Raw genomic sequence first — 13,860 nt, forward strand, 5'->3', positions numbered from 1 at the left:
TTACGGAAAATGGAATATCGAATTCATGGCTACCACGACCCTGTAAATCATCTTAATCACAACTTGGAAGCGAGGAGTTTCATTGGAGAGTACTCCTTTTTACAGGACACAATGGTAGTGAAGACAAGGACCCATCACTTTCAATTATACTTGTTTTTATTGACCTTCTACAGCCACAGAAAGAGATGATCAAGTTCTATAATGTTATGCTGACATTGCGCGTTTTAATTTTTTTGCAATATGCTACTGTCTAGATTGGTGTATGTTTTCCTAATTAACTTGGTGTTGACGTAGGTTTTGGGGGCAAGCTAGTGATTGTTTTGAAACTCGATGAACCATTGTGATGGCCACCACATATTCCCAAAAAGCAACGCACTCATTCCACTACAGAATATGCTCAAATGGAGAAGCTCAATACCCTCTTAAATTCATCTATGACAATATTAAACCTATATAAATACTACTTTTTCATTTCATTCAGAAGGATCCCCCCACTTGCTTGAGCCGAGCTGCAATTGCACACTCAAGAGTGAGCACGTAAATGACAGCAGGCAAACACCTACAACACAAAAGGAATCATAACAGGAAAAAAGACTAACATGTACGCAAGAAAATACCTTTCAAGTAGAATAAGTGCATATGGGCAAAACTTCAACAGGCGACTCCAAGCAATAATGAGACGGATCTGGGCATGGCATCTACAAGACGAAGATGCATAATCATGCAGCCAGTATACCCCAGCAAAGCAAGCCACCGTACAAACAATTGACCCACAAGCAGGAGTTCAGAAAAAAGTTCTCACCCTCCCATCTAAGGTTAAGGACCCTCAAAAAAAGTTCCCATTGCCCTAAATGCATGGGTAAAAACACACTTGAACAGGGGACGACTCCAACCAATAATGAGACCTGATGACCCTATAACTACCACAAGGATCTGGGTATGGCATCTATGAGACAAAGATGCCTAATGATGCAGCCACTATGCCCCAGCAAAGCAAGCCACAGTACAAATAATTGGCCCACAAGTGGCCCAGCAGGAGTTCAGAAAAAGCTCTCACACTCGCAGCTAAGGAAAGAAAAGGTTAAAGACCCATAAAAGAAAGATAGTTCACGTAAACTTTTCTTGCTATACCCAAAAACCAGAACTAAAATCAATGTTCACCAATTAGGGATACCGGCCTGCATCTGTTCTTGACTTTACATTTTGTGCTTCTGCACAGTGGAAGGGTGCACACCAAAAAATTATTCATCACCATAAGAATCTCACATTTCTCCTGCACTAACCTTTCCCTTTTGGAGGAAAAACATATATAAACGTTTCAAATGCTTTGAGATCGAAGAGTTACTTCTACTAACGAATAATAATTGGGTCATGCAGCTCTTCCAAAACTTCGTGCGGACAAGTCTAGTGTATTGTTAAACTCTCATATCAATGCGTGTTGCTAGATAAAGCCCTTTGCAGAAGAGAGGAAGGCGCCTCATCTGTCTCCGTATCATCAGAACGGCCTGAAGACATGCTTCCTACACTGCCCACAAAATGATCAACACCAAGAGCCCTGAAGTTGTGATGGCCTCCATTGAGAAGCTGTTTTCCATCTCTCATCTGTAAAGACCAGAATAAATTAAAAGGCATGTCAGAGCTTTAGATAAAGCAAGCACTACCAAAACTGCTAAGTGCAGTCACAGACCTGGTAGAAAGCATTGATCTCCTCTTCTGTCAGTTCACTGCCTTCTGCATTCTCTTCCCAACCCAGAGACCGCATGAAGGCAGCTTCCTCCTCCTCAGTGTCCCCAGGCAAGAAAGAATGTAGACTATCCTTCTGACTCTGAACAACTGAAAAATCTTTCACCTGGCTATCCACAATTAAGCCACTTCCAGAAGAATGCGTAAAACGCCCATTACTATGAATCTCCAATGATGACTGAGTGGAATGTGAGTCCTCACTTACACCATTCTCTTTTGCTTCAGAATCATTACCAATAGGAGCAACTTCATTGGCGATTGCAGCCTCTCTTGGGCTCAGCAAATCCCTCGCCTGATGTGATGAACCAGACATATTGGCATCACTTCCATTTCTAGCCGCCTTCTTTCGAAGTGCATTGAAAAAATCACTTCTGTTTTGAGCTTGAAGAGAAGGCCGTCTGTCATCTACCAGGAGTGTTGAATCCTTTGCCCGCAACCCATCTGGAACAGCAGCTCCCAGCAGTGAAGAGGCTCTGCGATCATGAGGCTGCTTGCGTTGCTGCCCAAGGACTCCTGTGGAAGAAACAGACATCCCTGCAACATTTGTAGCTGATACAGTGTTTCCTTGAGGAGTACCTTGAGCTACATTGGTTCCATCAAACTTTGAGGTAGTAGAAATCGTAATTCCATCTTTGCAGGACTTCAGAACAAGCAATTTGCCTTGGGAATGCTTCAGGGCAGGTGTTATTGACTTATGTGATGAGTTCAACTGCAAGGAACCTGACAGCTGCTTCAATTTTGAGGTTGCTATTGTACCATCCACTGTACGTGGAGTTTTGGATTTAGTTTTATCAACCAAACTCTGCACAAAAAGAGCATAATTTAGTCCAAAATCACTCTGAAATGCAATCAAAATAAGCTACATTGCTTTTCAGGGGAAATAAAAGCTACTTTGCTCATTAGAAGTTGCCGATGATCGTTAAATTAAGTGTGATTCCCCCTGCCCCCGTAACCCCAAAAAAAAAAAACATTACATATCACACCACCTTCTGATGGTCCCAATTCCAAGATTAACAAAGTGCAACACCGAAACCAATCCTTTAAGATCACTCGTGACCTTTTGCCCACATGGATGGTGGATTGGCCACGTCAGATATTTCGGTGGTCCATAAGTTTAAGCAAAATAAGGGTCAAAATGTGTTTCGAATCAGGCACACCAACTATGATGGCTCTGCAAGTCAAGAGATTATAGATCACTACCATAAGTCTCATAATTACTCATGGTGGATTGGCCACGTCAGATGTTACAGTGGTCCATATGTTTAAGCAAAATAAGGGTCAAAATGTGTTTCGAATCAGGCACCAACTATGATGGCTCTGCAAGTCAAGAGATCATAGATCACTACCATAAGTCTCATAATTACTCATGGTGGATTGGCCACATCAGATATTTCGGTGGTCCATATGTTTAAGCAAAATAAGGGTCAAAATGTGTTTCGAATCAGGCACCAACTATGATGGCTCTGCAAGTCAAGAGATCATAGATCACTACCATAAGTCTCATAATTACTCATGGTGGATTGGCCACGTCAGATGTTACAGTGGTCCATATGTTTAAGCAAAATAAGGGTCAAAATGTGTTTCGAATCAGGCACCAACTATGATGGCTCTCATGTCTATATTTTTCCCATTTTTTCCAGTTTTTTACTGTAATCGTGGGGGGCTGTTTTTTCCCTGGTCGGCCTATATGAGTCGGCTGGCCAGGAGGGGCCCACTTTTGTTGCTGACCAACCAGGCCATGTGCTGGCCGACTAGGATAGACCTAGTCGTGGGCTCATTTTGGGGGCTGTCAGCCTGTTTCTACTGGCCGACTGCATGCCCCTTGCCCATATATATAAGGTACTTGCCCCCCACACAGTTGTACCGGCTATCTTGTGTGTATAACAGAGTTTACAAGGCAAGTAAAGCTTCTACAAGCAAAAACGTGTGTTAGGTTGAAATACAGTGTTGGACAGCTTCTTATGCAGGATTATCAAAGAATCTATAGAGGAGGACCATCTTTCCTTCACGATTGAGGACCAAAATGAAACACTTAAAGAAAAGAGTGTAGTGGCATGCCCCAGATAGCCTTCTTCATTCAGCCTCCTGCATCTCTTGTGCACCTCATGCCAGCCCAATGTGATTTCCTCCTTTTTCCATCAATCCATCCATCCCTCTTGCTCCTTATGCTGCAAGTGCCTAATATCCTCTTAGGAGAGGTAGGACAATGCAGGTCTTGCATTCAAACAATCTGAATACTATGACGGGTCAGGGGGCTTTGCACACTTAACTATTAATGTAACTACGCACTTTAAGGATGGCCACAACCAAATTGCACACAACACTCAAAGAGATTGTCATGCGTATCCGTTAATCCGGATGCTCATAGACATGTATTTTCTCATTAGCAAATATATGGGCGAATTTAGAGCGGATTTTGCAGCCCTCTTGCGGCAGTTGGACACATTGTCCGCAACCACTTGAACCACATTTTCGGGGCCAACTTACAAGGATGATGGATGCATGAAAAAGGAAAATAAATAAGACTTGAAAGTTGAGTAAAAGGCAAAGGCTAAACTTTCAAGCTTCAAACTCAAAAAATAAAATTGTCTCTCACCTCGATTATGGCTTGTCGAATGTGGTGATAGATGAACTCACCCGAGGTTTTCTTTCCCGCCTTTCCGGCCTCCATGGCCCGCAAGAAGTACGTGCCAAGAGGGCAAGATACTAGAATGTTGAGGATGCCCCTCTTCTTTCTATCGGTCCATCTATCGGAGAGGATGGAACACCCATACTTTACCCATCCCACTCGGACGGGCTCAAGGGTCTTGTTGATTCTCTCTTTTTCTTCATCAAAAGCCTTCATGCACATGTCGTTGTAGGTGATACCATCATAGTTGTCACGGTATGAAAATACGATACGGTACGGTACGATACCGTACGGGAATATTCGGTACGATATGAAATTTTGGGATACGGTACGATAAAATACGGTTTTTATTTTTTACACTTACAAGCTATGGAGCTTCAAGCTTGAATGTGAGGGAAGGTTGGGAGGGGAGGAGTCTACAGTGCTTGAGAAACCAGTACATGGATATGTGTCTCTCCCGGTTGGATCTCCCGATTGTCTCCAAAAAAGAACCTGGATGGGTAATGCAATACCAAAGGTCTCCCAGTGTAGCGTTTATGACTAAGGGACCATCCTTGCACAAATACGAGGAGTGCATCTAGGGTGATAAGTTTAGGGACTTCTCTCTAGATCAAAATGGCCATGTCCAAATGTTCTCCCTTGTGCATAACTTGAGTCTAATTGTCTAGCCTACCTATACCAGGGATCCCCAAGTGATGTAGCAAGATTCTCTCATCCTACCAATCAAGTGTACACTACCAGTCTACCTCGCCAGATTTTTTAGGTCTCTCCACAACCCCATATGGAATACTGAGTGGACACGAAAGTTGCGAAGTATTGCGAGCATTTGGGATCTTCGTACAGCAGGGTTTCTATTTTTTTTTAGCATTTGGAATTTTTTTTTCAAGGAAAAAAAATCTTTTGGGGGGAAAAAAAAAAAAAAAAAAAAACTAACTCGTACGTACGATATCGTACGAATTCGTACGGTATCGTACCGTACGACTCGTACGTACGAACAGGTTCGTACGCGTACGAGAAACAACCCTGGATACCATGCCAAGGGCCATGGCATGGTCCTACTTCGGCAATGGCCCTCACCATCCTTTGCCATTGAGGAGTTTTGAGGACACGAAATGCGAGATTGCACTCAATGACTGTGTGTGCAATCTCCACATTTGCGTCTTGTTGCTTTGCTCGGACCCAAGAGAGAGAGGCCACATTTGCTCCAATGAAGCCTCCAAGAGTGACTTGTCTCTTGTGTGGAACCTCAAACTCACTTGGTCTCTTTTTTGAGGGGTTGGAGTTGGTGAAGCAAGAGCCCCAACAAACGACTCTCCAAATGGTCATAAACGGCGAACAAAATGGTCCAAAAACAGCGAAAAAAACGGGTAGGGAAAAAAAAGGTCAGATCCGGATCGCACTAAACCGTACCACACTGTACCATATCGAATCGAATTGTGGCAACGGTGCTAGGATTCGAAGAGATTTTCTGGAAGCTCCTCTGAACTGTCGAGACAACCTCATCCTCCTCCAAAAGGATTTGGAGAGATCCATCTCCTTGGGAACTATCGGGTTGACCTCATCCTTCTCCAAATAGGATTTGAAAAGATCCACTTGCTTGATCTGTGGTTTTGGTTTTGGTTTGGCTTCTGGCTCTAGCTTTGGTTTTGGTTCTAGTTCTGGCTCTAGCACGTGTATCTCGGGTAATGGCACCTCCTCGGAAATACCTCTTTTTGTGATCACGTCTCTTGAGAACTCTTCTCTTAGAAGCTCTCTTTTCGTTGCATCAACGCTCTCGGTCATGGGTTGCTTCACAACCCTAGGTGATTCCTCCTTGGCCTTTTTTGATGCTGCCATGAACTGTGCCCATGTTTCCTTGAGCTGTGCCAATCTTTGCTTGTACAGAAGTTGACCTTGACACGCATCTTCTTGACGCTTTACTTGATGTGCTTCTTTCTCGCGTTGTCGACAGTCCTCTTCTATGAGTTGTTGCTCGTACTTGGTAATGATTTGTTCATATTGAGCTTGGCGTTCTGTTCCCTTTTGTATCGTTCTTCATCTTCCCGTCAATGACTCTACATAGTCTCATACTCATGCCATAACTCTCCTTTCCGAGCATCATTGCTCTCCATCGAGGTGAGGTTTTGGTGGAGGGAGTAGCAAAAAGAAGTCTTTTCCTGCCTAGGTTAGACCTAGGCTAAGTCTTTTGCAGATTCTACCCTACATGCAACCTATGCTACAAGCAAAAATAAAACGAAAACCCTAATTTGGTTTTTCCACTTTCCACATTGAATCTAGGACTGAAAACATTGTTGCTAGGACTGAACTCGTGCTACATATTCACGCTATTCCAAGTATACCCACCTATTCTTATACCAAGACTATTGAATCATGGTTATTCAAGAACTTGCGCTGTGCACATAAGTTTTTTGGAAGCAAAGTTTGGTTTCCAAGATTTTTTGGGTTTAGACTGATGCTTCGACTGGGATGCTGGTGAAGGAAGCCTTCTTTGCGCACACACATGTTGTCTAATCTTGGACCGTGTTTTGGTCACTTTCTTGATTGGGGTTCACTCTTTTGAGTAGTTCTTTCAATTTGTGGCATATGGTCAGCCATTGGCATTCATTGTTTCTAATACATCGCGACAGATCCACAAACTAGTGTTTTGTAGCAATCATAGCACGGGTATGGGGTGTATCATGGTGGTATGGGACACCATGATCCATCGCATGTTCCGAGGTTTCGCCAGATTGTCCAGTCTTCATTCGGACTCTGCGCCTACAAACACAAGGCTATCTCATCACTTGAGAATGTACATGGGCAAGCATGCACGTGACATCCCCCTCTGCTAAACTTAATGACGAGATTCCAACCTTTTCCTTGGATGACTGTCATCATCCCAATCTTTTCCCGAAGTCCCTCTGTCATCCATCCATCCCTGGCAACCCTTTTCTCTGAAAACTCGGCCCCATGCCATCCGTGGTACTTGATGCTAAACAGGAGGGTGAGGCAACCACCACACAAAAAAGCCTAATCCGAGCTTATGGCTCTGCCAAGGGCCGACAGTTCATAATCCTTTTTGACATGGGCAGTTCTGAGGACGCCATCTCTCCCCAGTTGGCTACCAACATGAGCTGTACCTTGGTACCCTAGAGCATTCATGGCGTTCCCGTGATTTCTCATCTCCAGGCCCGACGAGCTATGTGCAAGGGAGCAGCATGTCATGTGCAAGAAAAGCCATGACCATTTTTAGAGGCTAATCCAGAAGGGGCAGCCAAGAAAAACAGATTAGAGCTAGGACTTGGAGCACAAGGTGCAAATGAGGTAGTAGCTTGTACTTGGAGCCAGGGCTTGGATTGGCATTGGAAAGCATGGAAGCTACTGTCGGCTGCCTACAGGACCAGTCGGCTGTACCAGAGAGCAAGGCATCTGAGAACGCACCATGACATAGCAAGAAGACCTATTGGCGCAGCTTTTATGGATTTTGTGTCCAGTCGGCTGGCCGACTACTGGTCGGCCAGCACTCCAAGATGTCCAAAGGGACTTTAAAAGGGTGCAAGTGCTCATCATTGTATTCATTCATTCCTCTAGGGAATGGGTCCTTAGGGTCCAAGTAGGGACTAGATTTTGGGTGTTTTATCACCTTTTGTATGAGGCAGCCTAGGGCTGTAGAAAAGTACCTTTTTGTACTATATGATGAGGCAGCCAGATAAAGAGTATGAGAACCAGATCGAACCAAGATTTATGGAGCACAGTGCAGATTAGCTAGTATGGAATGGGAGAAGGACAAGCATGCACATGACAGGCAAAGAGGGGGAAGAGGAGGAGGAGAAGAGGGGGCAGCAGTGGCAAGTGCTCACTGCTTAGAGGACACAAGGAGCAGCAGTCATCGACAGCAAGGGGCACATGTGGGGTGCTGAGGTCTCCAGCATGGGCACATGGGGAGTCTCCAACGTGGGCACATGTGGGGCCTGGGCGCAACAACGTGGAGACTAGCAGTAGACTCGCGCGAAGGTGAGGGGGTGACAGAAGCGCGCAACAGGCAGATCAGGGGCAATCAACGTCGACGTCGACGTCGACGGTAGCACGCATTTTTTGGGAGAAAAAAAAACAAAAAAATTGACATTTTAAAAGTGAACAAAACGTTTTGTTAAAGATTTTGAAGGTTTTGTAGAAACGTTTTGTGACAAAACGTTTCGCAAGTTTCGCCAGACCAAAACGCGTTTTTTGGTGACTATGGATATGTTGTGGATGGACATGTGCCTTTTGGTCCGCTATCTCTATAATAAGTGCACTAGATAGAGAAATAAACAAAGCCCAAGAAGTATGTGAAATGAGGCTGGAAATCTGAATTTATAGAGTTGTATTCAGCCTAGACGAAAGCGCCTAGATGAAGACAAGGAGTGGAGGTTATTGCTCATGAAAAGATATTGTAGGGAGAGGTTTGTGCAAGACTTTTGGATCACAAAGAATGGCTACTAGCAAAGGAGCAACTCGTGTAGTAAAAAGTGGGGAAGAAGCTTACTCTTTTACTTTTCTTTTGAGTTAACTAATCTTGCATGATTCTTTTGGAGATAAGTGAGCTTGCATGCTTTACTTTTTAAGAAAAGTATAAACTTGCGTGGCACATGAAAAGATAAAGTATTGCATGATGCATGCATGTAGTTGGAAAAGCTTGCATGTTGCATGCATGGAGATTTCTGGCCATGCATGTTGCATGCATGGGGGTTTCTGACCATGCATGTTGCATGCATGGGGGTTTCTCATCATGGAGAAGAAGTTTATCAACCATACTTAGCTAAACTGTCATGCATGCATGGAGATAGAAAACCCACATAAGAGTGGGCTACCTTCAAAATATCAATTATTCCTGTACAAATCCATCAATACAAGTTAATTGAAGACAAATTATGCAACATACTAACCCATGGGTGCAATCCAGGCATCCCCAAATCCATGACCTTCTCATGCAATAAAATCCAGGCATTGTCCAGGCAAACAAAACAATACAAGCAAATAAAAATAAGCCATGCATACAAACAGGATCTCATAGATTCAGCTAGCATACACATACATAGGAAGCTTAACCATAAACATTCCATGGCTACATGTAGTGTCCAACACCCATGTCCATGGATAATAGAGAATTTACAATATGAATCTCAAGAAATTAGGGAGTAGTTACTAACATCCCCGATGGGCCATACTCAACAATGTCAGACCAGACAATCGCAATAACTTATGAGCCTAGGTTTCACTTATATAGGCCACTCGGCTTAATAATTAGCCCCACTGCTTTTATAAGCTTTTAACCCTATGATTACTTATAACTATGCCTCCACCCAAAGCCAGAGCCATAAGCCAAAACTGCAAATCGAGCGGGTGGATCTCTCCAAATCCCGTTTAGAGGAGGGTGAGGTCAGCCCGATAGTTTTCGAGAAGGTAGATCTCTCAAAATCCTATTTTGAAGAGGTCAGCCCAATAGTTTTTGAGGAACTTCCGAAAAATCTATCCCAATCATGAGACTACATGTGATTCAAAAGATCCAAATACCGAGCCAAAGAACTTGAAGCTTGGGGATCGAGCCAAAGGATATGAATTCAATTGGACCGAAATAGAATCAGAGTAAAGGTGTATGGAGTACTCCAGTGTTCCAGGCTTAGCGGGAGGGGATGTCATGTTGATCCGTTAATCCCGATGCTCATGGACATGAGTATCTTTCCTAGCAAGTATATGGGCAGATTTAGAGGACAATTTGGACCTAATTTTGAGGCCCTACATCTACCTAGAAGTGCCCAAAACATGTGCCCATAAATGGGACACCTTTTGGGCACAGTTTGGAGGCCAAATATGACTTTTTGGACATTATTATGTAGGTAAAAGGCAAAACCGATCTGAACACGACTTTCCATCCTATCCGTATATAACGGGCATGGAAAGGTAGAAATCAAATAGATCTCTCAAGCATCTCACAAGTGTTGGCAAGAATCCCCGGATAGAGCCAGCTCTAGGCCAAATGGCAAGCATCTAGAGAGCATGACAAAGCTATGGAACTAGCAAGCTTTTGTATGCACATAGATTGGCATGCATGAATTGGATCTAGGCCAAGATCCAAGATCATTGCACATATTCATGTTTGGAATGTGTGTTTGCTAAACATAGGATTAGCATTAATGCTTTTTGCTTAGCGTTAATCATAGACATGCTTCTACAATGCATGTCACACATTGAGTGCAATGTCCAGGGGAGTGTGCGGCAAGATGTTCAAACGAGAATATTTTACCCCTCCCTATCAACCAATTGGCATAGCCCACTAAAGACACCCATATCATTTTGGGACAGCCGGTCCCCTAGCCAAACTGTCCACCCAGCTGTGAACCCAGCCTTCAAAGAAAAAACTGCTTAACCAAAAGTCAGAGACTACCTTTTCCTTTGGGTTTCAAAGGATCAAATCTCAACTGGAGAGCCTCAAGAGTCAAGCTCAAGATCATAATGTTATGGGGGATAAGATCATGTGAAGTAAACCATGCATAAATCATTGGCAGTCCACATATTGTACACCATAACAAGAATCGAACCTCTACTTCTGTAGAATCCACAAGAAGAGGATGCCAGCCAGACTTGCACACGAGTCAATCCTTACAAACAATATCCGATTCAAATGATTCTAACCTTATCTAAATCTGAAGGTGGCTAACTGGGAGAAAACACTTTTCTTTGCAATACAACCTAAAATCAGTTCACTAAACAATGTGCTAAAATACAAGCCCATATAAACAAAAATTGACCTTTGATATGACTTTTCAAAAAGTACCTTAAAGCAAGCTTCGTTGATTGAAATCTTTCACTTATGAACATTCTTAATAGTAAAAGGCTGGAATAAATTCAAACTTGAAACTATACCATGGTCTTAGGCAAAGAAGGAATCATTGGAATCAACTGACGAGACTGCCTCAGGGCAAGCTCCTCCAACCTTTGGCTCTCAAGAGATAACTGCATACAAAATCACATCTGTTATAAAGAAACTTGAGAAGATATGGCTGCATTGGAGAAAAAAAAGAGAAACCATGGGTGAAAAACATAAGCTAATATTAAACCACCACCTGAGGGGGTGTTTGCACACGTGGTGGATTCTGAGTTAAGGCCTCTGCCATATTCAAAGGGGTCACAGTTGTTGCTGGCCCGGGCACAGGAGAAGCTGATGTCTGGCTAGAGGTGGTGATGGGGGCAAAATTGACTGCCAAACTATTGCCCTGCACATTACCATTAGAAATAGGGGATTCTGCAAGAGCTGAGCTCCAAACATCAATTCCTCCTGCACAAGCACTAATAGGTGCTGAGACGGTTGAGATGGGGTTAGCAAAACCCCCAGGCAATGCAGGTGAGGAAGCTCGACCCAAATCTGGCTGTGAAGACCCTTGCCAAAGAGGACGTGGGCTAGCAATAGAAGCACTTCCAGAGCTCAAAAGCAGACTATTTTGTTTGTCATCTCCAACAAGATAAGGAAAGTTGCGTTCAAAGACTGCTTTCTGCATGCTAGTAGCCAAACCCCCACTAGCAGACGGCATGGTTGAGACAACCTCAGTCAGTTTGCGCAATCCACTGTCAGCAGATAACCTAGGAGACAGCCCCTTTGACTGCAACCGCATGTCAGTGTCATACGGTCCTGACAATCCTGCAGTAGAGAGCCGAAGCATTCCATGTTCCCCACGCTCCCTGTCCCTCTCCCTTTCATCTGAGACAGCCCCAAGAAGCCATTCCTTTTTCTTAGGATGGAAGTCTCTATCACCTTCATGCTCATATTCTCGGTCACTCCATACACTATATCCATCTCGCTCCCAATTTGATGTGTCATGGCTGCGAATAGAGGAGCTCCGATTCAAGCCGGAGTGGAAGCGCACTGTGCTGAACTGGTCTTTCTCAAGTAAACTGTTGATATGGCCTCGCCTAGAGGATGGGGAAAAGACCCTATCAGAAGAAGAAGATCCTCGAGGAGAGTCTAAGTGATTGCCAACTGCAAGCAATTGCTGTGTCACTTTGGTCCTGGAAAATCCTCCTTCATCTGCACATAAGTCATAGCCAAAACACAATCTGGCTGCTAATACCAAAGAAGCAAGTTTTGAAAACAAAGAATGGCAGCAATCTAAAAGTCATGAGCAATACTTTTGACATAAGTGGTTTAATGAATAACAGCAGCTGCACGTTGCAGGTCATCAGCATACTTTAACATAAGATCAAAAAAAAAGGAAATACCTTGATAATGGTGTGTGGCCAAACCACCCCCTGCAGCTCCCTTGAGCCATCCCGGGATGAAGGAAAGTTCACTTCTCTCCATTAGAAATATTTACCATGGTCCTGGATGTCGAAAAGCCGAACAAATCCTGATCGTTGCATCCACTTTCTTAGACTTGTTTTTGTGATCAAGCGGAGGTGCTAGCACCCTCTGCAGGACTCAGGGTGTAGAGATGACAGGAAAAATCTATGTTTTCCACACACACACCCCCCCTTCACAAATGCCAGAGGTGATCACAGAAAAACCATGCACGTTCTGAAAACAATAGCCGTTTCTGAGGCTGCAAATGACCTCTATGTGGATAAAGAAAAATAGCTCTTCAGAATCAAAAGCCTGAACCCGTATAAAAAGCATAAAAGCAATGCTGGCCGTATAAAGATTCAAAGCATCCAGACATACCAAGAAAACCTCGGTCTTCCTTTAAGAAAACAAAGGGAAGGCCGGTTGCGCAGAGAAGATTTCAAAAAAAAAAGGGTGAAGAGACCCTGAGTTTGTCTTTACGGTCTTTCCCCCAGCTGTTGGCGTATATGCAGAAGAAATTATTAGGGTTTGGCTTCCTACACAGTGCGCTTCTGCCAATAGTTACCCCTACAGCAATTCGAAAACGAGGGAAGCTCTCTGAAACGCAGAATACCGTAGCTTTTCGAAACAAAAAGATCTGTGTGTAATTGCTATGGCGATACTTTCCTGTTCTTTCCCTAGCCTGCTCTCTGAGACCGCCGGTGGAGATGCCGAGCACAAAACCTACACTTTCTGTCGATTCGAAGGCACGTTGAGACCAATGCAGTCTGGCTGCCGCGTAAAAGAAAAGTTAGGGCAAGGTGGTCTGCTTTTCTGTTGCAGGCAGGAGGGAAAGGCAAGATCGAAGAGACTGACCAAAAAGAATACGAAGCAGGACTGCTTTTATTCCGGCTATGGTTATGGCCAAGCTTTCTCAACAAGCGGAAGCAGCAACAGCAGCAGGCCTCGAAGGAACGAACTATATTACGTGCCAAATCCCGTTAACCCAGTCCTAAAAGACCGGCGGTCCGAGATCGCGGTCGCAGACCGGTCTCCCAGCGATGCGTATCACCGCTCGATCCCACTTCCAGATGCTCGCCACGTGTCATTCTCTGAACGACGATTGTGTTCTCCGTGTCTCTCGATTTGCCAAATATTTTTTTCTCCTGTCGCCTCAGCTTACGTGCCCCATTGAAAGCCAATATATAAGCACCCA

General features: G+C 44.0%; 1 protein-coding gene across 2 annotated transcripts; it reads right to left on the reverse strand.

Moving 5' to 3' along the window:
• Nucleotides 1-1,106: 1,106 nt before the first annotated feature.
• Nucleotides 1,107-13,593, reverse strand: LOC147641971 (uncharacterized). 2 transcript variants are annotated; one of them, XM_086801617.1, is made up of 6 exons: nucleotides 13,044-13,179; nucleotides 12,605-12,937; nucleotides 11,452-12,413; nucleotides 11,255-11,344; nucleotides 1,688-2,545; nucleotides 1,107-1,602 (listed from the first exon to the last, which is right to left on the reverse strand). In XM_086801617.1, the coding sequence occupies exons 2-6, from the start codon at nucleotides 12,684-12,686 to the stop codon at nucleotides 1,429-1,431; spliced, it is 2,166 nt and encodes a 721-aa protein (XP_086657743.1). In that variant the 5' UTR covers nucleotides 12,687-12,937; nucleotides 13,044-13,179; the 3' UTR covers nucleotides 1,107-1,428. The 2 variants fall into 2 exon arrangements, with proteins under 2 accessions (XP_086657743.1, XP_086657749.1); XM_086801623.1 differs by having other exon boundaries at nucleotides 11,455-12,413; nucleotides 12,605-13,593.
• Between the last annotated feature and the right edge of the window lie 267 nt (nucleotides 13,594-13,860).

Source organism: Cibotium barometz, chromosome 1 (genome assembly GCF_041138505.1).
Source record: "Cibotium barometz isolate CiBa-2024 chromosome 1, ASM4113850v1, whole genome shotgun sequence".
Lineage (NCBI taxonomy): Eukaryota > Viridiplantae > Streptophyta > Polypodiopsida > Cyatheales > Cibotiaceae > Cibotium > Cibotium barometz.

Bases quoted from the DNA above. Each gene is read 5' to 3' on its own strand.
- LOC147641971 (XM_086801617.1), bottom strand. From the start codon at position 12,686: ATGGAGAGAAGTGAACTTTCCTTCATCCCGGGATGGCTCAAGGGAGCT. The intron at 2,546-11,254 runs GTATAGTTTCAA...CTTTTTGTGCAG, and splicing joins CTTCTTTGCCTAAGACCATG to AGTTTGGTTGATAAAACTAA. The intron at 1,603-1,687 runs GTCTGTGACTGC...TGGTCTTTACAG, and splicing joins AGATCAATGCTTTCTACCAG to ATGAGAGATGGAAAACAGCT.